We start from the raw sequence: 26,444 nt of genomic DNA, 5'->3' as shown, positions 1-26,444 counted from the left end.
GGCCATTGAAAAGGTGAGTGATAGTCATGAGATCCGTTATTGGAATGCTATCGTAGATAATGTTCCTTATGACTTTCTTCTGTTCCTTAATAAAGTTCCAGAGCTTTCCCGCCGGGGTGGCTCAGTCAGCTAAGGCGTTGCGGTGCTGAGCACGAGATCGCGGGATCGAATCCCGGCCGCGGCGGCCGCATTTCGATGGAGGCGAAATGCGAAAACGCCCGTGTGCTTGCGTTGTAGTGCACGTTAAAGAACCCCAGGTGGTCAAAATTAATCCGGAGCCCTCCACTGCGGCGTGCCTCATAATCAGTACTGGTTTTCGCACGTAAAACCCCAGAAAGAAGAAGAAAGTTCCAGAACTTCTTGGGGTCTTCTGTAATAAAATTAGGTAGTGTGTTACTAAAATAACATCTTTTTGCACGTTCAATGGATTCTGAAATAGCGACACGAATATTGGTTAGATTGCTAGGAGCTGAGCCTTTCTTTCTTAGACGTTTGGCTTTACGTTTTAATTGAATAGTACGGCTGTTCATCCATGGTGTATGCTTAGCTGTATTTTTAAGTTTGTTCGGTATGAACTGATCAAGGCAGAACAAACACATCACTTAAACTTTTCCTAAAGCTGCAAGACGTCACTCTGACAAAATTCGATGAAACAAAAATCATGATAATCTGTTAAGCTCACATCATCGGCATGCGCCAAATTTTTAACAACCTTAGGTGCATGCGCGTCATGGGGATGTTTAACATTCAATGAGAAGGAAACAAGTTCGTGGTCAGACAGGCCAGGTTCGACAGGTACAGAATATTCGCAAAAGGAGCATTCAAGAAAGACGAGGTCAAGGAGCGAACCAAAACCGTTTCCTAGTCGGGTAGGTTTACGAAAAATTTTACAAGGTTGTGATCAAACATCATATCAAAAAGCACATTTGCATCGCAAACAGAAGAGGCACCCGATTATTTACGATCCCAGTAAATGCCGGGCAGGCTGAAATCGCCAACAACTATTAGCTTATTTTTATAGAACTGAGCCATATGCTCCCTGGAGCAGAATACTGCCATCTGAGACTACCAATGTTAATATCACGAAACTCACTAGATAAGAAGAATCGAGAAGCCCTAGCATAATTGCGCTTATTGCAGACAGACCTGACTGTGCCCGACTATCTCCAGCGTAAACTGACCTTTTTCGTAACTGCGATGACGTTTGGAAATATTGCCATTTCGTTGAAGTTTCATGTATGATGTACGTACAGAATTAAGTGTCAGCTGTGCTTGCCGGAGGCTGCAGCACAAACTATAATTTCAAAATACCGAGGATCGGCTTTATTGCAATGATGTTAGGGCTTTCCCCGAGCACATCAAGAGCATATGTCGAAGTTTTATGTCATTAGCTCGTTTAGATCTCGTTCGTCGTTGCTTTCGGCTCGTCCTGTGTATCGAAGAATTTCTGTTTCAATCAGCTGCTCAGTAGTCACCGTCGTGGGGAGCTCGATCATGTGTTTTGACGTCACTGCCGGAACTAACAGTTCTTTTCGCGGACATTGCTACAGGCGTTTCGAGAAGGCATTCATTAATATTCGAGCGGTATGATTTAAGAAGCATCACTGGTCAATATGTTCATCACTGACACCATCTCATTCGCAATCACGTCGTCAGCCTCCCACACAGCTACGTCAAAGCACTTATGTTTAGGGAATCCCGTTATCTGTTTCTCCTCAATAGAATGATTTACAAAGGAACCAGAGACGGGAGGAAAGGGAACCGCCACGGCCGGCACACAGTGGCCGCGGCGCATGCCCGGACGAGGCGCGTTTGTCGGCAGCGGAAGGGAGGCGAAGCGGGCGGTCGAAAGACCCGCCGCGCGGCCCGGCGCTGCTCCATTTTCCGCGAGGGAGAGGAGGGGGGGTCCAACGCTGCAACCGCGACGCCGAGAGGAGAGCAGGTTGCACCAGCGGCGACCGCCAGGGCAGCAGCGGCGGCGTTACGGAGGCGGCCCCACGTGACGAGCAGCCGCCTGCGAGCACGGATCGGCGGAGGCAGGCTAAGAGTCGGTCGGCAGCGAACACCGTGAGCCAGTCGTCGTGAGAAGTCGAGCCTCGGAGGAACCCTGCCGCCCTCGGAATGGCCCCACAGCTGCAGCCCGCGGCCCTGGCCGCCGCCTTCTTCCTGACGCTGGCCACGATGCCTTCGAGTGAGTGGCGGCCCTAAAGGTCGAACAGAGGTCGGCCTCGCACGCGCCGCTCTTCTGCATTGCGCGCATCCCGTTCGCCGCCGGCTCCCCGGCTTCTTCATCTCTCCAGCGCCGGGTTCGAACCGCCGCCGCAATCTGTGCACCGGCCCGCCCGCGCGCGCGATGTGGCCAGCCCCGGCGACAAGCAGGCTCGTGCTGTACGGGTTCTGCCTCGCGGCTATTGCGCGAAGGCCATTTGCACCGATCAGCCCGGCTGTGCGAAACCGCGTTGAGAAACCTCGTGGCCTTAGCGGAGAAACGCGCGCTCCGTGCTCATCTCCTGATCTTTGACAGGCGCAAACAGCTCCTTGGGCCCATGGGTTCCGCATCCGGCATCTCGCCTATAATCGCTGGCTCTGTCAACGGGCGACGGTGTTTTTCCCCTTCGTTGCCTCGTGGAGGCGCAAGAGCAGCGCGGTTTCCTTGCAGCGAGCTCTCGCGCCTGGTTCCAGTATTGAACGTAATGTAGTGGCGGCGCCGCGGTTTCGGCGCGTAGCACTAACCACTCGTGGAACGAAGTGCGATGCAGTAGGTAGCTACGTGAAACGCTCCTGTTTTACCTTGCTGCCTATTGAAAGCCATCGCATGGGATGCTTGCTTATATTCACGGATCCCAGCAGCCAGGCTAAGCGACTGCCCGAACGTACGTCACGTTTCCTTCTGACACAATTGCTCAGTGAACACGCGTAGCTAAGTACATTCACGTTAAAACAGCAAATAACGAACATCCATTCTATCTGCCTGGCGATTTCCCCGAGAATAACGTTGTGCATCCATTATTCCGAAATTGATGTCCTTCAGGTCATTTCCTCTTCCTCCTTTCTGGTGCATGACGATGCCCCTGAAATAATGCGTGCTGCTTCTGCTTGGATTGGGTTCACCTTGGACGAAACCTTACGCGTGATCAACTGCGTCTCATTTTAGTTTTCACGGCACATTTCTAATGTGTTAATGGGTCGTCACCGTGCGACTCTCGATCATATTTCTGCTCAGAGCTTAGCGCCAGTGGATGTGTTAGTGCTGAGTATAGCAATTTCTTCAATCTGCTTGAAGAGCGCATCAGTTTTATGCAACATTAGCTCACCTCCATTTACATTTTATTATGCGGTAACTAGTGCGGAGATTCTCCAGCATTCTTTATTGGCTGAACTTGAACCAGAAGCTAGAATGATATGATCACTATAGGAGCTCAAGCACCATTGTTCTCCGTTACAACAACCAAAGTGACACCACGGAATGGATTATTTCGCCATGAATCAATATGTGGCGGTAAATGGGGCTGCACGCATAGATTGGACAAGTGATGCTCATGAGAACGGCACAACACGAAGTTTTTCTTTCACGCTTTCATGTGATTACATCGATGCTAGGACTCACTCGTTGCATGGATTTTCTACTGCAGTCGGTGATTTTACACGTGACCACTTCTTCCCTGGTTGGGTTCCCTGGTTAGCCGCTCCCGAAACCCCCTGAGCAGCACAATAATAATTAAGGGATGTTTTTCGAAACTTAAAAGCATGCCATGTTAAATAGACGAATATTTATAGCGTAATAAAAGGTGCGCTACTGCATCCAATGTCTATGCACAGTCACTCAGTAGGAAAACATTACTTTTTTTTTTTGTTACTATTACAGCATCTCGAAAGTCTCCTCAGTAGCCGCAAGCAGCGCAGTTGCGCTGGCTCCTGCTAGGTATAACAAAGAAAATAACTTGCGCAACGCATGACTGCACGAGACGCGAAAGCAGATGATGAAACGGGCGGATGCGCACACGCATAACCAGTACGGGCTGATATGCACGTAGACGACAACAACCGCGCAAGGTCAAAAGCCGATTAAAGTCTCCGCTGTACGTTACCGGTGCTCCGCAAGTGAGTGTACGTTAACAAAGACACATTGATAGGGCATATTGGGCATAAGAAGCCATCTAGATAACTGCGCACTCCGCGCGTCCGGACATATTCGTAAAAGTTTCGCCGCGAAAGATACGCAGTGCATGTGCGCCTGCCCTACTATAGGGATGGGGGAAGCAGGATGCGTGACGTCCTTCAGTGTATTGGATGCCTAATTCGCAGGATGCGTCTCGAAAAGTGGCGCCGAGGCACGACCTCTCGGAATAATGGCTCACTGAACAGCGGGCTGCTTTTCGGTATACTTCAAGATGGCCTTTCAGCCGGTCCGTGCTCTTGCCGTGGTATCTGACCTGTGGGTGTGGCAAAGTCTCGCACGTTTCGATGCGACCATCTCGTAACCCGATGCGATTGGGTACGCTGCGACACAAAGCTTGCTTGTTCATATTCGCCTGATTTCGACGCATGAGTCGTTTCTTATCCAAATGGACTGGACATTATAGCTGTAAAAGGACAAGTTCCCGACTTCTTCTAGAATCCAGCAGGAGAGCCCACCTTTAGACGGGGTGATTAAAGTGCTGCGTGCGACCATCTTGCGACTCTCACGGCGGCATTTTGTGGGTAGCTTTGTACGAGAGATACCACGTGATTTGTTCATGCAGTGCAACGCAAAGTTGATAGTAATGTCGCATGATCTTTCAGCGCGCAAACTGTGCCTGTGAAGAATGCTGTTTACGTGATATAACTCTTGCGTCTCTAAACTTTTCGGGAGCATCGCCAAGAACCGTATAACGGCCCGCTTCTGAGTCTGCACGCTTTTCGCCACGATACAGGCTGTTAGGGAAGTGCTAAAAAGAACGAAAAGAGAACTCAATCTATGAGCGAAGAAAAAATTTGTACATTGTGTTGCACGCACAGACTCGTCCACTCTTAAGTGAAATGCCTCTCTAGTCTTCCGACCGATGTAACTTGACCTTTTATCTTACTTTATAAAAAAAAAGTGGCCACAATAACACAGATTTTAATTATTGAAAGATTTATCTGCAGGCCTTCACTCGAAATTTAGGTCATGGTGAGCGCTTGAATACTAATGAGGCGTTGGCCCCAAAAGTGGGGGACACTGCATATTCTGCACTTTTCAGTTTTCAGACTTCATTTCCATTGTTTTGTCACGGGATGAATATGCTATCGATCTGGAACCATCAGCACGTTGAAGTGCAGCGAACAAGGTCATAAAGCATACATGATGGTTCTGGTTGCGCTAACTGTATTTTAGCAGTATAATCGAAATGCTCTTACGCTTACTCTATTTTTCGGCTGTGTGTCTCTGTTTTATTGAAATCCAAAGAATCTGTGCGAGAAAGGAGGAGGATGCTTCGAAGGTCGTGGCACTGTACGGCGCACCGACTCGCCATTATCTAGTCCGCTTCTTGCGCGAGCAGCAGCAGTATGGAAGCGAAAGACGAGGCCGACAGAAAGTGGGTAGCTGCTACATGGAAGCGCCACTGCGCGGTCGCGCTTTGCACCCGCACGGCGACGTGCCGGCAACGGCGGCAGGCGCTCTTTTTCGCGCACGCCTCGTTTGGCTCGGGGACCAGCGATCTGTGACGCTGGTTTAGCGCGTTTCGCAAGGACGTGCCGGCTGTGGCAATGGCTGCGAGTCGACCGCATGCGGCACCAATCCGAAAATGAGAAGGGAAGTGGGTGGCGCGACTGTACCAAGGCCTCTCGCGACCATTCTATGATGGTTCGGCTTTCTTCATTCAGTGTAGACGTAGTTCGTTAGCGCTGTCGTTTGCGTCGTCACGTTCACGGCGCTGGCCGGCCGGTGTAGCGGTTACCGTGCTTTCACCTGTACTTCCGCGGCAGTTGGCGGTTACCGATGCAGCGCACTGGGTTACTGTGTACAACAAGGCAAAAAACAAAGAACGAGAAAATGTATCCGTACAGGCGAACTGAGAAATCGATAGCAGAGGTCAACGACATGGGCGCGAACGATCGTTTTTAGCTAAACGTGACTGCAGACGGAAGACTCCCGTCGTTCGTGCTTTTTGATCTGTTCGGCGTACACCGTATGCCGAACATACACCAAGGGTTGCCCGTGTCTGGCGGAAACATTCTGCACTAGGGTGCTCAGTAGGGCTTGCTAGGACATGATACAAAATTAAACATAGAGCTCCTGGGTAAGAAAGGCACAAAAAAGCGGCGCCTGTCATTTCACCTGCTCTACGTATCCCCTCAAGAAGCGTTCTCGACCTTTGTGACTTATTGCAATTTTGTTGATTCGGGCGGCCCCGATATCAGCGCATGTGAGCCAACTCTTCTTATGATACCAGAAGCCTTTGCACATTCTTTCGTCAACGTCGACATAGCGACAGCGCGCAGAATTCTTGGATACGTATGCGGAGGCTTCCGTGTTTCATAAATTGGACGTCATGCTGGCGCCGTTCTCGCTAATGCTCGATTGTTGCGAAAGCGTCAAAGGTCGACGCACCATTTCATCGTTATATCATAAAGCTTCCTTCATGGCAGCTCCCCCTCGCGGTTGGTTAGACGCCGTCGGTGGAGCTTACCCCTTTACGCAATGATGTGCTGTATATGGCTAAGCTGTGCCATGGGAAGAAAGGGAACCGAGGGGCCCGATTTTTATTAATAAGAAGCCAACAAAGAACGACACTAAGGACAATATAGGGGAAATGACTTGTACTTACTCAGTGAATTAATGGAAATGGATGAAAAAACAACTTGTCGCAGGTGGGGAACGATCCCACGTCTTCGCATTACGCGTGCGATTCTCTTACCAATTGAGCTACCGCGGCGCCGTTTTCCCATCCGCTTTCTGGGGTGTTTATGTTTTTACTAGTAGAACTAACCCTGCGAGTGTTAGCCAGCGCCACCACTCACAAACCTTGGCGGCGGATGTGGGACATACTTTCTGCTGCAGGCGTCACGAGTAGCTTGAAGCTGCCTCTCGAGATGTATAAATTGCGGGCGTGAAATTTTTCTCTCCCCCCTTTTTTAAATTGGTGATTATGGCAAGGAACTACCTTCCAAGACGTTATATTGACTATAAGTACGAAAAAAAAAAACGGGAACTGCAAACGTTGTTGAACGGACTCCCACTACGTCGGACCAAATGACTCACTCACCATCTTTATCTGACACCAGCCTCGCTTCCTTCTGAACCCCGAGGTCTCCTCCTAGCACAGGAGTCTATTCTCCGATGGGACACACCTGCATTTATGCCCCCCTGTCTCCGCTCCCTTCCTGTCAACCTCTCCCTGGTTAAATGGAAGTTTGTGTTCGGAGGCTTCGGGTTGGGCTGGCACTCACACCTGCCGTCACCTACGATTGGGGATCTACAAGTGACATCCCTGCAACGTTTTGTCCCAACTGCCCAGCGCCTGTGTCTACGGCGGACGTTCCTCATCTCTTGTGACTGTGCCCTGGTACTCGGGATATTATTGGCACAAGAGGCTTAGGGAGGTCAATCTGAAGCCTAATGTTTCAGGGGACTACACCCGTTGGATAACGCACAAGTGCGCCGACTCATTGCTGCGGTACCTGCATCACACCGGGATGCACGCATTTATTTGATGCCCCTTTTGTTAATTTTTACTACATATGCCTTGTGGCAAAACCCCCGAATAAGAATAATAAAAAAAGGGGGGACGGCTAGGAATTCACTCGTTTTCTATACTCTCCCCTGAGGTCATTATCTTTCTTCCCTTCTTTCTTAATTTTTTTTTCTAAGCCGCTGTAGTGGCTCAGTGGCTATGTCGTTCTGCTGCCATGCACAGGGTCGCGGGTTTGATTCCTTTCGGCCGCATATTCCGTAGGGTGTGGAATACAAAAATGCTCGTTTACTGGCTTTGGGTGCACGTTAAGCAACTCCGGGTGGTCGAAAATGATCCGTAGCCCCCCACGACGGTCGTCACCCTGACAGCCCGTGTGTTGCCTTGGGACGTTAAATTCTGCCTCCCCCCCCCCCCCCCCCTTTATTACTGCGGAAAATACTTCATAGGGAAGCATAAAGCAGAAAAAAATGTCACAGTTTCGCCCTAAGGGCGAAGCAATGAATGCGATAGCAACACAGCAATGTCATACGAAGTAAGGTGAGCGGCTTTGGTAGGAACAACACGCAGAACTGTTGTCGACGCCATCGGCGTTTTGCCCGCGTTCGCTCAAAATGCGTGCGGCGTTGGTGACTGTTGCCGGAGCCTCTGATATAAATAGGCACTGCGTGCCGCAGCTAAACGTCGCCTCCCTTCCCTCCCCCTCCCCCACGGCCTCTCGCTCGTTGGAAGAAGGCGCGTTTGCTCTACATACATGGTGATTGTGAAGGAGAACAGAGACGCCTACTTCTGCAGCCCTTAAGCGAGCACGGCGCAGAACGCGCGTTTGTTCTCCGCCGTGCGTTCACTCCCCGTGAAAGACGCGCCCCTCGCGCCCTTTCACTCGCACATACAGCGTTCGGCGCGCGGCGACGATTTCTTCTCCAAATGACGTCATACGGAACCTCACGGCGACGGCGACGGCGACGGCGACGGCGACGCCGACGGCGACGGCGACGCCGACGGCAGAAATCTGCTTTTGAGTGTCCATATAATTGCTATCGCAATAAAAGGGGGGGGGGGGATGAGAAGTCTAGGATGTCACGCATCCTCGTTCTCACCGTTAGCGCTTGTGTGTTGCACGTTACGTGGTTCTAGTATAGTTTATTCGTGTTCTCAGCTAGCAACGCTGCGTTTTGACTGGCGCGGGTAAACTGGTCTGGCGTCTGCGCGTCAAGAGCGGTGAACGCTGTCCGTTACATCATACCACTGTGCCGAATCGCACCGCAGGAGGGGGCGTGAATGGAGGCGCGACGGCACATGGGTGGCAGTCTGGCCCGCTGGGAGAGTCGCCCTTGGGCAAGCCGCTGATGCCTATTTATGCCCTTCTCCTCGTAGACATGGAGATCTGGATGGGGCGTCGCGACGAGAGAATTGCGATCAGCCCGGCTGTCCCCACTGAAGAGGCCTCCAAGCAGCCGCGCGTTGCGCATACTTCACACCTCGCAGTACGAACACGTTGCTTGATAGGTCGTATGTACTGCACTTTGTGCCCCTTGGATGCGCAAGCACTATCTGTGGCGGCTGCAGTGTGCACCGAAAAGCTTGAAAGAAGTGCTGGAAGCATATCGGCGTAGTCTATGTTATGACGAGCATGCTTCAAACGTTCGGCAAGCGGTAAGCACGCGCTCACTACTCACCGCCCGTTTTCATGCGCCTTTTAGCGTTAAAAACAATACACCGTTATTAATGCCACCGGCTCCGAGCGCGCTCCCTTCCCGTTGTGAACGCGATAAAATTGAGCCAGTCAACGGGGAGATTTTGCTTATACAGCACATACGTTTTAACGCGATAGCGTTAAAGGCCCCGTGTCGCAGAAAATCCGGCGTCGGCAACTGGCGTCGGCGTGCGATGTCGGCGGGTGGCGGAGAAAATCATCCCCAACCACGCAGGCCCTCCGAGTATATTTAGGTACATGTATATGCCACGCCTTGCTATATGACATGCGGTATATGCGGGTTATATTGCCACACCATTCTATCATTAATGTTGCTCATACCTTGTCTTGCATTCTTGGCAAAGCTATTCCTCGGAATTTTGAGAATGACAATCCACAAACAAGTGTCATGAAACAAAACAGCCACAGCGCATGCCTCTTGTGTTAAATCTTCTCAGACTGAAATATTAAAAGTACAAAACAAAAACGGAAACCTGAATTTTTTTTTTTTTTTTTTTTGGCGCGGCTGTGCAATATCTCCGGGATCGCCCCACGCAAGAGGTCGCGTTTCTACCAGAAAGCTCGCCTTCGTACATAGCGTTCGCCGCCAGTGTTTCCCGGTAACCATTACGGTTGCTTAAGCTGCAGTTGTCGGGAAGCGTGAGAAGCAGTCAGGGATCTTTGAATGCTATCGCGTTCCACTCTCAAAAGCGAAGCTTAAGCGTCCTCCAATTTTTATTTCGTGCCTGCCTCTAGCACGTTATCGAGTTGTAGATTCTCTGGCATTCAGCATTGACAGCAGGCCGCTGTCAGGCGACGCGGATTTAGGACCTGGATAAACCGAGCGGTGAGTGGCGTGCTGTCATTGATACTGCGGTAGCTGTTATGAGCACTTTCTAAGTGCAATTCGTGGCGACGCGGCCAATGTCGGTTGTGATCAGCTGTGGCCGTAGTGATGTCCTGTCATCTGCCTGACGTCGTTCCATATTAGAGGCGAAAGAATGTTTGCAGCACACCCACAGCGCGATCGCGGCGTGTGAAGCCGCCATCGACACAATGCTGTCGTCGTTGTCCTGGCAGAGACAATTACAATAAATTTATTTTCACGTAAACAAGACAAACGCTACAACATTTTTTTTATACAGGCGAACCCCAGAATTCGTTGAATAGTTGAGAAGGGCTCATACGATTAATGCAAATAATAAAAACAGCCGTGAAAAGCGCAGGGATATTGTTATCGCAGAAAAGTGACACAAGACATGTGGTTATTTCCACTTCAACGCAAGAATTTAATGAATATGAAATTAACGGATCCTAAGGTAGTTTTTAGTTATGTTGCATTAGAAGGAATATGTATGCCGTTCTAATTCAGACGTCGTGATTAATTAATTACAAATAAAACACTAGAGAGGGAAGCTCGGCAAGTTTTATAAAACGGACCCGACCTATATCGCTCCGGAAACTGACGCACCTATCGCGACCGCGCCATCGGGGCACCTGCAAAGTGCAGGGGCTCAGAGAAGCAACGCTCGCGGCGGGGCAGCCATTGTGGGACGCGCTGCGGTGCCAAAGAGAGACGAGCGCTGAGGGCAAAATGTTGAGTGAAACCGGAGGCTCCTGTTGCGCGTAATATTGCTCTACCTACACATACCTACTTTGGGCGATATGTTTTGTGCCGTGGTTGTCCAGGCTCATCACGGGGGATGATTTCGCGGGCACGTGCGACTTCCTCCACATGTGCGTCCTTCCTCCTCGTCATCTTATACCTGCTTGCACCTGCGCAGAACGGTTTGGATAGAGCAAGACGATTGAAAATTCGTTCTGCTGTTTTCGTATAAATTCTCGCTCTCTTGCTCCTGCTGGCATTAACTGCGAAGCGGCTCTTTCACCAAACTTCCTTTCATTGTTCCACGACTTCATTTGCGAGTAGAGCGATAAGTACACACTTCTGGGTTTCGTTTTGTCATATTTTTCTTCTTTTTTTTGAAGAAAAAGGTTTTGTAAAGAGGGGAGTGGGGCTTTGCGGGAGGAAACAGCGTTTAGTCAAGCGCTCCGTTGCAAAAAGGTAGACTCCGCTGTACACCAGAATACCGATCGGAAGCGAGCAAATTACGACGCACTCTGCTTGTTTAGGTATTAGCAGGCAATGGAAGCTTACGACGTGAACACGGTGGATCGAGTTCACGTTCATTCCTTCGTATCGTGTGGCGACTGATGGCGAATGTCTCGTATGAAACGACTTTAATTAACAGAGCGAGCAATATTGTTAAATAAACACGTGCCAGAAACGAAATTATAGGATAGGCTTAGCTCGTGGACTCTTAATTCGCTCGTTCTTAATCTCTTCTGGGTAGGCTTCGTCTTCATGCCCGAGTTTAACCGGAAAGACCATTTAACAGGGTGTGCGTGTGGTTTAAGTTTGAGAGTGCAGCTACCTCTGGGTTGACCGGGTTATTAGTGGGATAGTTCAGTCAGCTGCAATGTCTATCGCTAGTGAGCAACACTTTTCTTTAGTTTACTGACATTGGACTGGCTGGTATACTCTCCTGGCTTGTTAATGGCTGTTGGTCGGTTAATCTGCCGAGCAGTAAGCTAAGGATAGTGATAATAAAATTATAACAATGCGCTATTCCTGTGGAACGGTATAGAACGAGAATGAGATTGTATGACACAAAAAACCGCGTATATATGCATGGGCGTTGCAGCGCCCACGCTTATGCGGACTGATTGCCGTGCAAATGTGCGCGGCCAAGTTGATATTCCTTCTTTTTTATGCCCAGTAATCTTGACGTTCATAAAAGGTGTCTGTTCCCTGCGCATTACGTGCCATCCTCAGCTATAGACTTCACATGCGAGTGCTCGCTGGCTGCTAAGTACTGTTTGTGCCGCTTTTGCAGAATGGCTTTCGTGGTGGGCAAACACTGACAGGCCTACGCATCCACGGGCTGCGATACAGCTTAACAGCGAACATCAAAAAGCGATAAGGAAAGGTAAACAGACACGGGGACGCCAATGTGGGCGCAAACTTCAAGAACAGCGACGTGCTCACGTCCTCTCGTCACCGCCCGTGGGCTCACATACTGTTGACACACGCGGATAGCGGTAGTAACCAACGCCTATCTGCTGCTGAGGCCACGGGTTCGATTCCCGTTCCGACGCAGCGGCACCATTTTGATGGAACGGGATGCAAAAAGGCTGCACATTGTGCCATGCGTTGGGTGCGCGTTAAATACAATTACAGGCTGTCGAAGTTAATCCGGAACCCCTCGCTACGTGCGTTGATATGAGGCATTGATTTATTTATTATTATTTTTTTGGGGGGGGGGGGGGGGCAGGGGGGGGGGGATTCGCAGTCGATCTTCAACAGCTTCTAAATGTCTGGTCCGCAAAATGTGGTCAAGAATAGCGGCCTTATGAATCATGGCACCGCGTTCGTTTCCCCAACCAACACGGCTGAGGCTGTAGTGTATGCCGTGGCCGACTTTGTTCTCCGGCGGTGCGCGAGAGTTTTCTTGCGCGCACCGATTACTGTCGTGAAGCGCGCCGCATGGTCCTCGTCCCTTCTTGTCGCCGCTCCATATCGCCAAGACGATAGCAGCCACTCGAGATATAGCGCTCACTTGAGTGTGGATAATGGCGATTCGGCGGTGGAGCACTCGGCCGGCAGACGCGCAAGACGCGTCCCTCGGCTTGAGGAGAACCGAATCGAGTGCGCCAAACCTCCTTGAAAAACACTCGAGAACCACCGGAATTCACCGGCATGCTCCGCGTTTTTCTAACTGGTATCTTGAAGTTTGCCTCGGAACGAATACGCCCGCTTCAGGCGACGCGCGGAAACGATTTTGCGTTACAAAGACTCGCTGTTGAGAGGGCTTTTCCTTGTATACACTGAGAAGTATGGTAAACTGGGCGAGTTGGTATAGCTGTTCATGGTTAGCGCTAAACCCACACGGAACGAAAGAAAAACAGAATACGACGCACAAAGCGCTGATTTTCAACTGCCGGGTTGTATTAGGAATGCGAATGCGCCATGTCAACCGCGCGCTAGTCATATGCAGGAAAGGGGTAAAAATAATTGAGCTGGGTGCACTGCAGTAGTCGCGTTGCAAGCGACTATTGCAGCGACTAACATTTTCGTTGTCAAGCGAAATCTAAAATGCCTAACTCGATCCCGAAGAGTTGCATTCAAACTTGCGTGAACGTGGCATTTACTGTCGCACGGGAACCCTGCAAGAAAATATTACAGCTCTCTAACTTCGTCGATCTTTGATATCTCGCTCCCGTGTTATTTTGTATATGACGTGACAGGTTTGACAAGGTTGGCCGCTTTAGGCACTGTCGAGGTATTTCTCGGGAGAGCAAGGCATCCGACCCGAGCTTTCACGGATACGTGTCTTGCAATAATCTGTTACTGACACCAATTTTTCCTAACTCCACCGAACAGCTCGGATTTTTTCTTTCTTATCCGTACGGGTTACTCTTTCCTCCAACTTCCCCTTTCTGTTCGTCTGTCTAATTCGTGGAGCCTTTCTCTTCCGATCAGTTAAATAGGGCAGTTTTTGTTTTAACTGCACCAAATCTTTAATAATTACCTGTGGTAGATAGCATAATTATAATCGCTGATTGTTCATGAGGCGACCATTACCCCTATAGGAAATCAAAATGCTTGATTGAATAATTAACAATTTCGCTAATTAACGTTTTAATTATTTTATGGCACATATTTCAATATACGAATTGTAGCTAGTGAGTAAGCAAGGCATGTAGACTAGGAACAAATTTCGAGGACGGCACTGGTTTCGAGATATGCGCCGTCAAACTTGCCCTAAAAATGCACTGTTGTTCCACTTTTAAAGAAAACGCTGTTTTATGCATTGAAGCACAAAATCAACTGCAACGCCAATGCATTTCATCGGACACGTTGAAAATTAATATCTCGAAACTTGCGTAGTCTTGAGAATTCGTTCCAAGTCGATATAAAGCACCCTGGATAGCAACAGAGCAGCCTGGAGCGAAGTTGCTCATGGACAAGTTCATCAGCAGCGCACCGTATAATCCAAAGCTCAATGCACTTCAGATGCTTCAATAACGCGATTTGCAATAATTCTGGATGAACTCGTACCTAATACGTGCGTTTTCGCGGTACACATTTGGCCTCCCCTTTTGGGCAGCCATAGCTCAAAACATCGAACGCGCTTACTAATTGCTGTCCCCGACTGTACAAAACATTACGCCACTCTTCTTTTAAATATAGTTTAGCGTTGACGAAACTTACTGACACACTTTTAGACTGCGCGAAATTTAGCTTTCGTCAGATGCGTACCCAAGGAAGCGGGACTGTTATTATTGAGTACCTTTCAATTCACTGTAAAATAACTTGCACCCTTAAAAGTGAGAAAGGGTGTAATTGTGTCTATAACACACACCCTCACTCCCTTTTTATTAGGTGCAAGGGTGTGAGTTATAGACAAACTACACCCTTTTTCAGTTTTTAGGGGCGTAAATTATTTTAGTGTTCTGGGTGCCATTACTCTTTTCGGGAGCTGTGCAGCACGCTGTGTTAATAAGTTGTGCACCACCGAGTGTTGAAAGATCGCCCATATCTTTTCCCGTCACTTCTCCGAATGTAAAAAAAAAAAAAAATGTACTCCACTTATATATTACAGGAGCTTACAATGAGAACCTTGGCTTTTCGCGACGCGTACGCTTGCACAGTATTCGTCTATACACGCGTAAGACGGATGCCGAGGGCCGCGTCTCTTCCACGCCTTTGCGGTCTAACTCGCAAGGGGCTTACTGCACAGCCAGCGGCGTGCTAAAATTTGCCCGGTCACTTAATAACCTGGCACAGCGCGAAGCGCACGTCTTGTGAACTTTGATGCTTTCATATCCGAGGACAGCGTTGTCGGGGCGCTGCTCATTGCGCCGGTGTAGGTGCCCGATCCGGTCCCTCTCTCTCGCCGGCGACCTATTTTTCAGCGGTGGGGGGTGCGCTACCGGAGCTTGCCCTGCGGCAAGTGACGTCAGGCGGAGTGTGCGTCATACAAAAGCTTGTCTTCGCGCTGGCGGCACGTTTGCCGCCGGCCGACGCCAACTGTAATCTCGAGGTGCGCCGATAACCGGTTCGTTGAAGATATCTCAAGTGTAGCGCTCGGAGTGGGCAACTGCTTTTGCAGTATGTTCCTTGTTCCCTACGTCTGGCCGCCATGCTCCACCCGCCTTTCGTTCTCACTTTTCTCAGCACGGAGCCAACTCCGATGCCGCCTTTTGAAATGCATGTAAAACGCAGAAATGCTATCCTGGGACAACCGCTGGACCGACTGGATTTAAATTTGTTGCATTTGAGAGAGAATGTTATATTTTGGCGAGTTTAGGAAGTACAATTTTGATTTACAACCTCAAATGTTGTGTAATATTACCTGGGAGAGCCGTAGCGCGAAGGAAAAGAATTGAACGACGAGACAAACAAGGTTGAGCTCTCGTCCTTGTTTGTCTCGACGTCCAGCCGTTCTATTGCCTAGGTCGTGCTACCGCTTTCCCCGGCAATCATGACATACCAATTAGCCCAAACCGCTACCCTTGTTTACGAAACTTGCCGAAAATCGGCGAGTCTCGAAAAAAATCCAACCATGACGTTTACAAATTCGCAACATTGCACCAAAAACGGATATCCCAGTTCTGTAAACTGCATCTGTTTGAGCATCTCAAGCGTATAAATGAGGTATTTGAATTTACAGCTTTACGTGAAATTGTTTGTGTTTCAAAAGTATTATTCATAAATTAGTCGTATATCTTAGAGCGGCGTATAATACATAAATTTTGGCTGCTTTAGATGTATTATTAAGTGCTGTTTACAGAATTGTCGTATATTTATTTCGGAGGTACAGAGTAGAAAACTTGCGACTCTAGCTTTTAGTTTTTTTCATTAATCTTCAAACATTTGTCCAATGGATTTTACATGTGCAAGAACCGCTTTAAGAGGCAGCTTTAGCTCGGCAGTTCATATACCTGAATATATGGGAAAGGAAAGATCGGTTTTCTCGGCAACCACTGCAGTACTTTTAATGGAATTTGTTGCATTTAAAAGAACAGTAACTGGTAGGAATATATATATATATATATATATATATATATATATATATATATATATATATATATATTCCTACCAGTTACTCTTCTTTTAAATGCAACAAATTCCATTAAAAGTACTGCAGTGGTATATATATATATATATATATATATATATATATATATATATATATATATCTACCAGTTACTGTTCTTTTAAATGCAACAAATTCCATTAAAAGTACTGCAGTGGTTGCCGAGAAAACCGATCTTTCCTTTCCCATATATTCAGGTATATGAACTGCCCAGCTAAAGCTGCCTCTTAAAGCGGTTCTTGCACATGTAAAATCCATCGGTGATGAGCGCGCTGTTCTGTACATAATTCATGGTCTGTCTTTGATTTAACGAAGAATCAGTGCTGCACCACGCCGCTTTCTCGCCGATGTGCCTTGTTGTCAACTTGTGAACCACCATAGGACAAAGGGCGTGCGGTACACACCCGCAGCTCTTTTGCCGATCATACGATGCTCGTCGGTTCAGGTTAAATATCGCACAAGGTCAAGAACATTGTGCTAGTTTCATCGACAGAAAACTGCGCACGAGGCCCGCTTCAGTGCTTGCTTAAGCGTGTGTTGCATTGCCACAATATAATTCAGGGACATCGCAATATTTTGTTTTCCGACCTTTTAGGGGAACGCAGGCTACAAGTATCCAATGTTGCGAAGTCTTGTTGCGTTGATCACTTGAAGCTAATGTGCTTGGTACTTTGCTGATCTTATGCCAGTGAACACGCTGTTTCCCGCTAGCTTCTCCTCTGCAGAGAACCTGTTTTTCGGTAAACGTCACTACATCGAGTGGAGAAAAATAAGAAAAAGTTGTCGCAGTTTCACCTGAAAGGCGAAGCATCAATTGCGATAGCAAATTTGTAGAGAGCTATACGGAGTAATGATATTAGCTTTATCAGCTGTATAAACTTGGACATGCAGCAGCACCGGCAACACGCAGAACTATTGTCGACGCCTTCGGCGTTTTGCCCGCGTTCGCTCAAAATGCGTGCGGCGTTGGTGACTGTTGCCGGAGCCTCTGATATAAATAGGTACTTGGTGCCGCAGCTAAACGTCGCCTCCCTTTCCTCCCCCTCCCCCCCCTCCCCCACGGCCTCTCGCGCGTCGGAAGAAGGCGCGTTTGCTCTACATATATGGTGATTGTAAAGGAGGAAAGAGACGCTTACTTCTGCAGCCCTTAAGCGAGCACGGCGCAGAACGCGCGTTTGTTCTCCGCCGTGCGTTCACTTCCCGTGAAAGCGCGCGCCCCTCGCGCCCTTTCACTCGCACATACAGCGTTCGGCGCGCGGCGACGATTTCATCTCCATTGACGTCATACGGAACCTCACGGCGACGGCGACGGCGACGGCAGAAATCTGCTTTTGAGTGTCCATATAATTGCTATCGCAATAAAATCGGAATACAGGTTCAGGCCACGTACTATTGCAGCCTACAGCGAATGCGCTACAAATGTGGAGCAGCTTTCCCGGAGACGAGAAAGCTCTCATTTCTTTCTTGTTACCAGCTACTGATCAGCGCAGGACTCGGGAAAGTCTGGTTATGTTGTAGGGGAGTTCCTCTCTAGTAGGCCTGGCCTCAGTAAACGGCCATTATTCACAATGATCCACCGAACACGTACAGCACATTCCGGTCTAAGTACGCTGAGCCTTGCCTCCATGGCCTGCGGTCTCTAGCGGGCGAGAAAGCCTATACAAGCAAGCCGACATGCTTCAGAGGCCGATTATGGAAGGTTTTCGCTTGTACAATCTCTGCCTTTCAGGACTTGGGCAAACTGGCTAGGCTCCTATATATTGGCAGGTGTAGACTATCCCGTGCAGACTACCGAAAAGCTTCCATCGCACGCTCCCCGTGCACGCTCACCCCGTCCAATTACAAAGTTTCGAACTTTACATGTTTTCTCGGCCGCATCGCCCGCATCGGATCCTGTCGTCTCCGTGGACAGTGGGAAACACTTTATCTTATTTATGCAGCAAACTAAAGCAATTTGCAATCGCCTGGCGAGGGAATAAGAGATCGGCCCCTTGTGCAGTTGGGTATATCACGTTCATATACACCAAGTAGCGAAAGATGGAAGATAACAAATATGAAGCCAAAAACCGCGCAGCGGGAGATGGAGCGAGAAATGATTGCGTGAGAGAGCGCATTACTCGAGCGAAACTATTTAAGGCGCAGGTAACAGGCCGCGGTAGCTCCTGCTGCGGTCATGGCGTAGCGCTGTCGGGCACGAGATTGCGGATTCGATCCTGGCCGCCACGGAAGCATTCCCGTGAGGGTGGAATGCACGAAACGCTCGTGTATGCCGTGCTTGGGGTGCGCATTTAAGCAAACCCCAGGTGGCTGCAAATAATCCGGAGCCCTCGCTGCCCTCATAACCCGCTGTGCAGCTTAGGGACGTCAAATCCCACAATTAAGAGGGAGGCCGACAGGGGGAGAAAGGACAGAACAAATGGCGGCACACAAACAGTCTATACGACAGCCTTTGTTCTTTCCTTTCGGTCCTTGTCTATTAGGATGGGTTCCGTTGACGCAGCACGGAGGTAATTCGAGATGTCTGGTCGGAAAGGACTTTGCCCTGCAGTGCATCGTCTTGAACAAGTCTGATGATATATTCTTTTCCTCACTTATGGGGCACCATGTGTCTGATCGAAGCTTTAAAGTGGCATCCATATGTTTCTCGTGGCATTTTGTCCCCTTAGTGCCTCAGAAATGTTAAAGGAATGTAGTTCACCGGCGTGCGCAAAGAATTCGCGGAATGCAATAATATGGGCGCATCGCTTAGCCTTTGCCATTCGTCAAAGGCCAGACGTTTTCGCTAGAGCTTGAATTCCAATATCTGTGGTGATTAAGCGCTTGACCGAGAGTTTATAAAAGCTGCAAGTAGATTAGAAGCTAAAGCTGGCGTGCGTCGGCTCGAGCCACGGTTGTAGCGCGGTGCTTGCGTCAGCAGCGTGCGCCTGGACTGCCCTAGCTGCGAATGGTGTCCTTATAGGAGTAGAAGGGGTCGCAACGGCCGTGTGTCTGCTAACGGTGCTTCCCAATGTTTTCCTTTGCAGCTACCAGTGCCATCGAGTGCTACGTCTGCAGCTCTGCCACCAATCCTGACTGCGAGAACCCGCCAGTTACCATGAATGCAACAAAGTGCAGTGATTTAAGCAAGGGCTCCAAGTACACGGCCTGCAGGAAGATCGATGAGAACGTCGACTTTGAAGTCAACGGCTGTAAGTTAAGAAAATAACTTTTAGTCGTATGGCACTGCCGAGGCAAAACACTTGTTCTTTTGGCAGCTATAAGCACGCGAAAAAATGCTGTAACGCGAGCATTCAAACCAGACTCACTATGGCAAGACAGAGAAGGTTTTTCTTTTTCTCTCGATAAGGTGCGCGCGACCGATGCATGGTTGTAGGGGGTCGCGTATAGCCTGCATGTACATACATCGGGCATGTACTTCTGTACAAAACGCTCTTACGCTAGAATTGTTCTTAAAAGAAATTTTCAGCCAATCATATATATCACACAGAAAAGCGTCGTGAATTCCTCCCCTGGTTTTGATTTCATGAAGGGCGGTTCTTGAGAGCCGTTCTTGCAGAATACCTCAGGATTGCTGACCCGTCACAGTTTAAAACGTTTGCCGCGTAATGACGTGTTCATTGGGGAGGCGATCCTTATTGTCGGGGACGCAATTTAACGCAGTGACGTGCAAGTGGAAAGTGGAATTTTGTTTTTGCTCTTGTTTTCTAGCGCGTTTTTTTTAAAGATGAGTTCAGATGAGTTAGGTGAGAAAAACAGCCTCAGTAATTTCTAAATACTTGATCAATAACTGCCGCAGGCTGTTATCGATCAGGTTAGTGCGCATCTTCAAGTTAAAATAGGTTCAGATATAACAGGTTAGTGCGCATCTTCTCTTCTACTCCAGCTGCGGCGCCTGATAGCAGCCATGAGCGTTTTATCTCGGGGCCGTGAGCGTTTTATCTTTAACTAGTTAAAGTGTGATTATCTACAGGGCATAAGTGTTGAAAAATCATCGGGCTTCTCTTGTAACGCACTCCTGCTATACTCGTCCTTCTCTTGTTTTACCCGCTAAATTTAGCGGGCTATGTCTGAGGACAAATCCAGAAGCCGTCCTGAGCCTATGTTTGTAAATAGTTAAAGGGCCTGTAAAATATTTCGGCCGGCTTGGATCCCGGTTGCATTCCGATGGGGGCGGAATGCAAAAACGGTCGTGTGCCGTGCATTGGGTGCACGTCAAAAAACCCCGGGCGGTCAAAATTAATCCGGAGTCTGGACCCACTACGGCGTACCTCGTGAGATAGTTGTGGCTCGTAAAACCCTAAAATTTATTATATTAACTGTAGAGCATTATAGAGCTGAATTACTGAACATAACGGAAGTTCGCTAATTTGGGACGCAAGTTCGCAAAAAAAAAAAAATAACGAAGTGTAATAAATACAACTATGCACCCGCTGCAGCGGTGGGCATTCTGCTGCTGAAGCCGAAGACGCAAGTTACAGGGTCGCGGTGCTCGCTTTTCGGTAGGGGCAAAACACCAAAGCACCTGTGTACTGAAACTTCTGTGCACGTTGAAGAACGATAATTTATCCGGAGCCTTCCACTATGCTGCTTCCCTTAGCATGCGGGTCCACTTTACGACGTATAAGCATGCCAGTTAACAGCTTCTCACGACAGCAGTCGTAAGATCAGTCGTGTATCTACTCGTAGCAAGCTACCAGTTCTCGACTAGTCTACACAAACAAACAAAACAAAACATCCGCAAGACTTGCTGAACTGTGGTGTGGCCGCATTATTCCTGCATGGCAGCTTGGACAACCGTAATATTTCGCGAGTAACATCGAGAAGCGCGGAGTATTTGCAGCACTTGCACAGCGTTTCATTAACGCAAAGCTGTAGGATATGCGCATGCTCACAAAATTATTACTTGCTGCCAAGCACTCTTGGCGATGGTGTAGATCACGCGGGTCAAGAGACCTGTGCCAAGAAAAAGGGGGAATTGCGTATCAATGCCTGCAACCTTTGGGGGCGCGGCTGGGAACACGACAACCAGCCTTTATTGACATTGCGCACGCCCCGTCGCACTCTTCATCGCCTCTGGAGTAAACTGCCGTGACAGAGACGCCACGCGCGTGCGCCGCGGTGTTCGTTATCCTTTCCTAGCAGTGCTGCTTAGCGAGACCGCGTGCGAAAGTGTCGAGCGAGGGTCGGTCTCCTTCTTCTTTTCTGGGTAAAAGTGTCAAGGGCGTGCCGTGTGAGCGCGTGGAGCACCCGTCCGCAGAAGGGACAGGCCGGCGATACGACGCACTCGGCCGCACTTGCCTCTGCGTGCGCGGCGATGTTCCTCACCTGATAAAATGTCACCGTGGCCTGATTTCGCTCTGCTGCAATAGCGGTGGGAATTACTGCTTCTAGTAATACCGAAACGGCTCGTGCACTCCATCCCCGCATCATTTGTCACGTAACGTGGCTGGTATGAGCTAAACCCTACTGAAACTAATAATCTTAACTAGTATGTGCACTACAAATTATATTGCGCGCACCGGCGTGCGAGAACACCCCGAGGACGATGTTCTCACTTCGGCCCTTTTCCTCCGCAGTGCCTGCCGTCAAGCGCGTGATCCGCCAGTGCGCCGTGGAGGGCGAGCCGGATAGGCCATGCTACTACAAGGCCGGCTTCGGCGGACGCGTCAACGTGTGCCATTGCTTCGAGGACAAATGCAACAGCGCCAGCGTGCCGGCCGCCGCCGTCGGCCTGGCGGCCGTGGGCGTGCTACTGGCACTGCGGGTTGCGTAGCGGCGCGGACCCAGCGCGCCCGTGCAGCGCCGCCCCCGTCGTGAGCCCCACAGCCGGGCTGTTGTGCTCGGGACAGATGCCGATAGCGCCGCCGGACCATAGTCTTCGAAAGTTTCCTTCTCTGCCCAACCTTGGTGACTCGGTTTCCAGTAGCAGCGCCGTCGCTGACCACCTGTTGTACCTCAAGTCGGTCCCGTATGCTCAGAACCAGCGTTCCAGCTAGCGTCCCCGGTTTGCTATTTGTCTTCAGAGGCAGCCGTTACATGCGTTCTTCATTCATAAAATCACACCTCTCGACACGTTCCTTTCGCCAAAGCATGCGCGTGTGGGCTGGCCGTGGCACATATGGCTATCCTTCCGAAGCCGACACGGCCTGCGAAGCCGCACGCGTCTCCGAGTTATTTAGCACCTGATCATTAAACATGGAAAAAGGAAATAAAAGAGGTAAAAAAAATAGGATGTCGCTGCTTTACACGCGTCACTTGCTTCGCTTGTGCCACGCTGCCAGAGCTGGCGGGTACGAAGCTGTCTGCGGGAGATTGCGCACACGATCTATTTAGTATGCCTATTGAAAGGACGTTCAATGTCGACCTGTGTGCGCTGTTCTACAACACTTCTGCAATTATAATCTGATTCGTGCGCGTAGCAAAGCGTAATTAGTGATCCTCCTACATACATAGATGAGCTGTACTAATAAAAAACAGAAAACGGGAACTCGTACGCTTTTTTCTTGGTATTCATCATGTGCTTGTTAGCGGCACACAGCACCAACGCCAGGTCGCGAAGAAATGGCACTTTCCAGAACTGCGCATTAATAAAGTCCTGCTGCCATGTGCAGAAGTGCTTGGTTGGCCTTGTTACGAATGACTTTTCAGTACTGCTGCGGAACCAACATCTGTCACACCGGCGGATACTCGTATGTTTTTGTGTAAGTGCAGTAGCGACTACGTTCTTCGTGATCTTCCCGACTTTTCAGTGAAAAGCAACGGGACTAGCATATTTTGTGCAACACTAGTCTATTCATAGCTCCTCGAGGTTAAAAAGTGACACCAGCCCGCTTCAGCGTGTATCGGAGCAGCCATGCATCCTCAGTTTGCCCTCGATATCCGTCACGAGCGGAGTACTAACCAAGCATCGTAAAGGCGACAGAATGGTGTAACCAGTGGCGCTGCATGTTGACAATTCGCCCCTTTTTCTTGGAATTGACAATCTTCATAGCTCCTAGAGGTTAAAAAGAGACACCAGCCCGCTTCAGCGTGTATCGGAGCAGCCATGCATCCTCAGTTTGCCCTCGATATCCGTCACGAGCGGAGTGCTAACCAAGCATCGTAAAGGCGACAGAATGATGTAACCAGTGGCGCTGCATGCAGACAATTCGCCCATTTTTCATGGAATTGACAATCTTCATAGCTCCTCGAGGTTAAAAAGTGACACCAGCCCGCTTCAGCGTGTATCGGAGCAGCCATGCATCCTCAGTTTGCCCTCGATATCCGTCACGAGCGGAGTACTAACCAAGCATCGTAAAGGCGACAGAATTGTGTAACCAGTGGTGCTGCATGCAGACAATTCGCCCCTTTTTCATGGAATTGACAATCTTAGCTGTAATAGAAGATCCAGAAGATCAGAGACTTTTGTAGAACGACGAGAACGTCTTTGAAGAAGTACACGTTTGCTAAAATCGTAGTGCATTTTTTTTCTTGGTGCTGCGGGTAGTACACTGTCATGAAAGGGCCTGCTCTTAATCTTTCCCTCCCATCTTCCCTTCCCCAGTGCAGGGTAGCCAACCGGGCTCAGTCCTGGCTAACTCCCTGCCTTTCATCCTTCAAATGTCTAAATAATAATAATAATAATAATAATAATAATAATAATAATAATAATAATAATAATAATAATAATAATAATAATAATACATTTATTGCGCAGAAAATAAGTGCACACATCGAGGTATAAGCTGAATTTGCATCTACATTTTTCACTGACGCTTGATTGTCTGCCTCACTCCTAGTATAACTCTTGCAACACTAGTCCATTCATAGCTCCTTCACAGAGATGCAAGCAAGTGAATAGTATCAGCCGGCACACAGCGAAATCTTGTAAAACCGTGTAACACCTGTAAACTTTTGCCAACTCTTTCCAAGAATGCAACATAGCCTTCACATTGGCAAGCTTCTGCACACAGTTCAAAGCACGGAATGTTTCAATATAGGCATTGTACTAGGGGCCTGTTTGCTGCTGACCATCACGCAGCAAAAATATAGATAACTATAGTAAAATAGAAATATAGATAAGTATATTCTATTACAGGGACTACCTGAGAAATGTGAAGCTAACAAGTATATTCCAAACTCTTCAATGTATGAATAAAATAACAAACTAATTAAAGGCTCTTGCAATTGTGACTGAACATTTGTTCAGCTAGCATTTTACTGGTTTGACATGTTCGTGGATATCACTAGGAACAACGGCACTGGACAGTGTGCTAACACACAATATTTATAAAAAATAAACAGTGCCAGATTGTCCCTAGTACATTTTCATTCGCAGAGTACACCAAAATTGAGTTGATCGGAACGGTCTTAGGGGGACTACTGCTAGAGCAAGATTGGAACTGAATGTTCGTTGAGTATAGCTCAAAAAATTTACAAGAACACTGATCTGTCTCAGGTATGTCATATGTTAAGCGGAAGAAAAAGTTGCTTTAGGGACTTTTTGTGTCTGTGAAACGTGCAATAGGTTGTAAACCATCAGCCAGGCTCACATATCCAGGTTTGTATTGAAGTCGGCATTGTATGCATAGCTAGCTTAGTTTTTGACTTCATGCTAAATTTTCATAAACGATGTGTGAATGATTGTCATAGCTCAAATCGCAACTGTCATTTCCTCAAGATTGAGGCCGTGAGCGCTTGCGACGGTTTCCAGATGCCTTGAATTTTATTTTTCCCAATTACTCGGAAGAGGTACCATTTGATATTAGGAGGCCAACGTCGCCAAACTGATTTGCAAAGAACAGATGAGAGCCCACAATGAATCGCCTAAGGGGTGGGTGAGTGGGAATGTACTCTTTCGTTTTGGTCATCATAGTTGTCATGACTACAAGAGAAACAAGAAGTCGGGAGGGAACATGTTACTTCACTGCTTGTCATGAAACGACCTTAAAAGCAGGTGAGTTTGTATGTTAACTTTGAGCATTCCTGTTCAGTAGAATATGGCATTGTAAATTATTGGTGCCTTCGCTGTAGGACCTCTACGTTTCTATACAATACCTGGCAGCCTTGTGAACAGTCTTTTAGGCCCGATGATCAAGATGATCTGTTTTGACTGAGGTCACCGTTTACTGTTTGGTACATGTACTTTTCAGACCAATTATTTTTATTTTGCTTGTGTACCTGAAAAGAGAAATGATGAATCCACCACAAACGTGTAAGCAAAATACGCGCAAATAAAAACTGGGCTGGGATAACGTAGCGATGCTATTCCAATTCTTTTCCTTTTAGCCCTTTGTCAGGTGTACGAGCGGCGCTCTCATAATTATCACCAGAATCGGCCCATCGTGAGCGGTGTATGATAGAAATAAATACGAGAGAATGGACCCCTTACATTATTCGGGACTTAGTCTAGTAATTCAATAAGTAACACTTCAAGGTGAGAGAGAGAGAGCGAGAGAGAAGTTTTAATGAGCAGACAGGAGGAGAGCTAGAAAGGCGTCTCTGGCCTATTATTCCTCAACGCTTCTCGATAAAATATGCACAAACGTAACATGTGAAAATTATAGCACTTGTCGTTGCTTCCAGGTTTGGCGTTGACTTGAAACATTTCCATAGCCAACAGGGTGTAATGACGCCAACAAATCTGAGTGCCGTCTCGGAGGATGTGGGAAGAATGAAAAAAGAAATAGCCTCGAAGGTGGAAGCACCGGTGATCCATGCCCAATCAAAAACAACGTGCACGCACGCAGACATGCGCGTGCTTTTCTTTTAAAGACGATAGTCTTTCTTGGGGAACTTAAACGCTGAAAATTTGGTCTGTCTGTCTGTCCGTTTGTCTGTCTGTCACCCGATTCAGCCACCCGGCCAAAGTTGGACCACTTGCTTACCGCCCACACTACTTAAACTGGTACGGCTGTTCATACTTGTGAACGTTATCGATCACAAAGTAAA

The 26,444-nt window shown here is 48.5% G+C and overlaps 1 protein-coding gene across 1 annotated transcript; it reads left to right on the top strand.

Annotated features, from left to right (window-relative positions):
* The first annotated feature begins 1,983 nt into the window (after positions 1-1,983).
* LOC119433147 (uncharacterized) lies at positions 1,984-22,993 on the top strand. The gene is made up of 3 exons (XM_037700291.2): positions 1,984-2,191; positions 19,538-19,702; positions 22,091-22,993. Exons 1-3 carry the CDS (start codon positions 2,122-2,124, stop codon positions 22,285-22,287), a joined length of 432 nt encoding a protein of 143 aa, XP_037556219.1. The 5' UTR covers positions 1,984-2,121; the 3' UTR covers positions 22,288-22,993.
* Positions 22,994-26,444: the final 3,451 nt, after the last annotated feature.

The sequence above is a fragment of the Dermacentor silvarum genome, chromosome 1 (genome assembly GCF_013339745.2).
Source record: "Dermacentor silvarum isolate Dsil-2018 chromosome 1, BIME_Dsil_1.4, whole genome shotgun sequence".
In the NCBI taxonomy this organism is placed as follows: Eukaryota; Metazoa; Arthropoda; class Arachnida; order Ixodida; family Ixodidae; genus Dermacentor; species Dermacentor silvarum.
This window is presented reverse-complemented; position numbering and strand designations above follow the sequence as displayed.

Coding starts and splice junctions, on each gene's coding strand:
- LOC119433147 (XM_037700291.2), top strand. CDS start 2,122: ATGGCCCCACAGCTGCAGCCCGCGGCCCTGGCCGCCGCCTTCTTCCTG. Junction 2,192..19,537: donor GCTGGCCACGATGCCTTCGA/GTGAGTGGCGGC, acceptor TTTCCTTTGCAG/CTACCAGTGCCATCGAGTGC. Junction 19,703..22,090: donor CGACTTTGAAGTCAACGGCT/GTAAGTTAAGAA, acceptor TTTCCTCCGCAG/TGCCTGCCGTCAAGCGCGTG.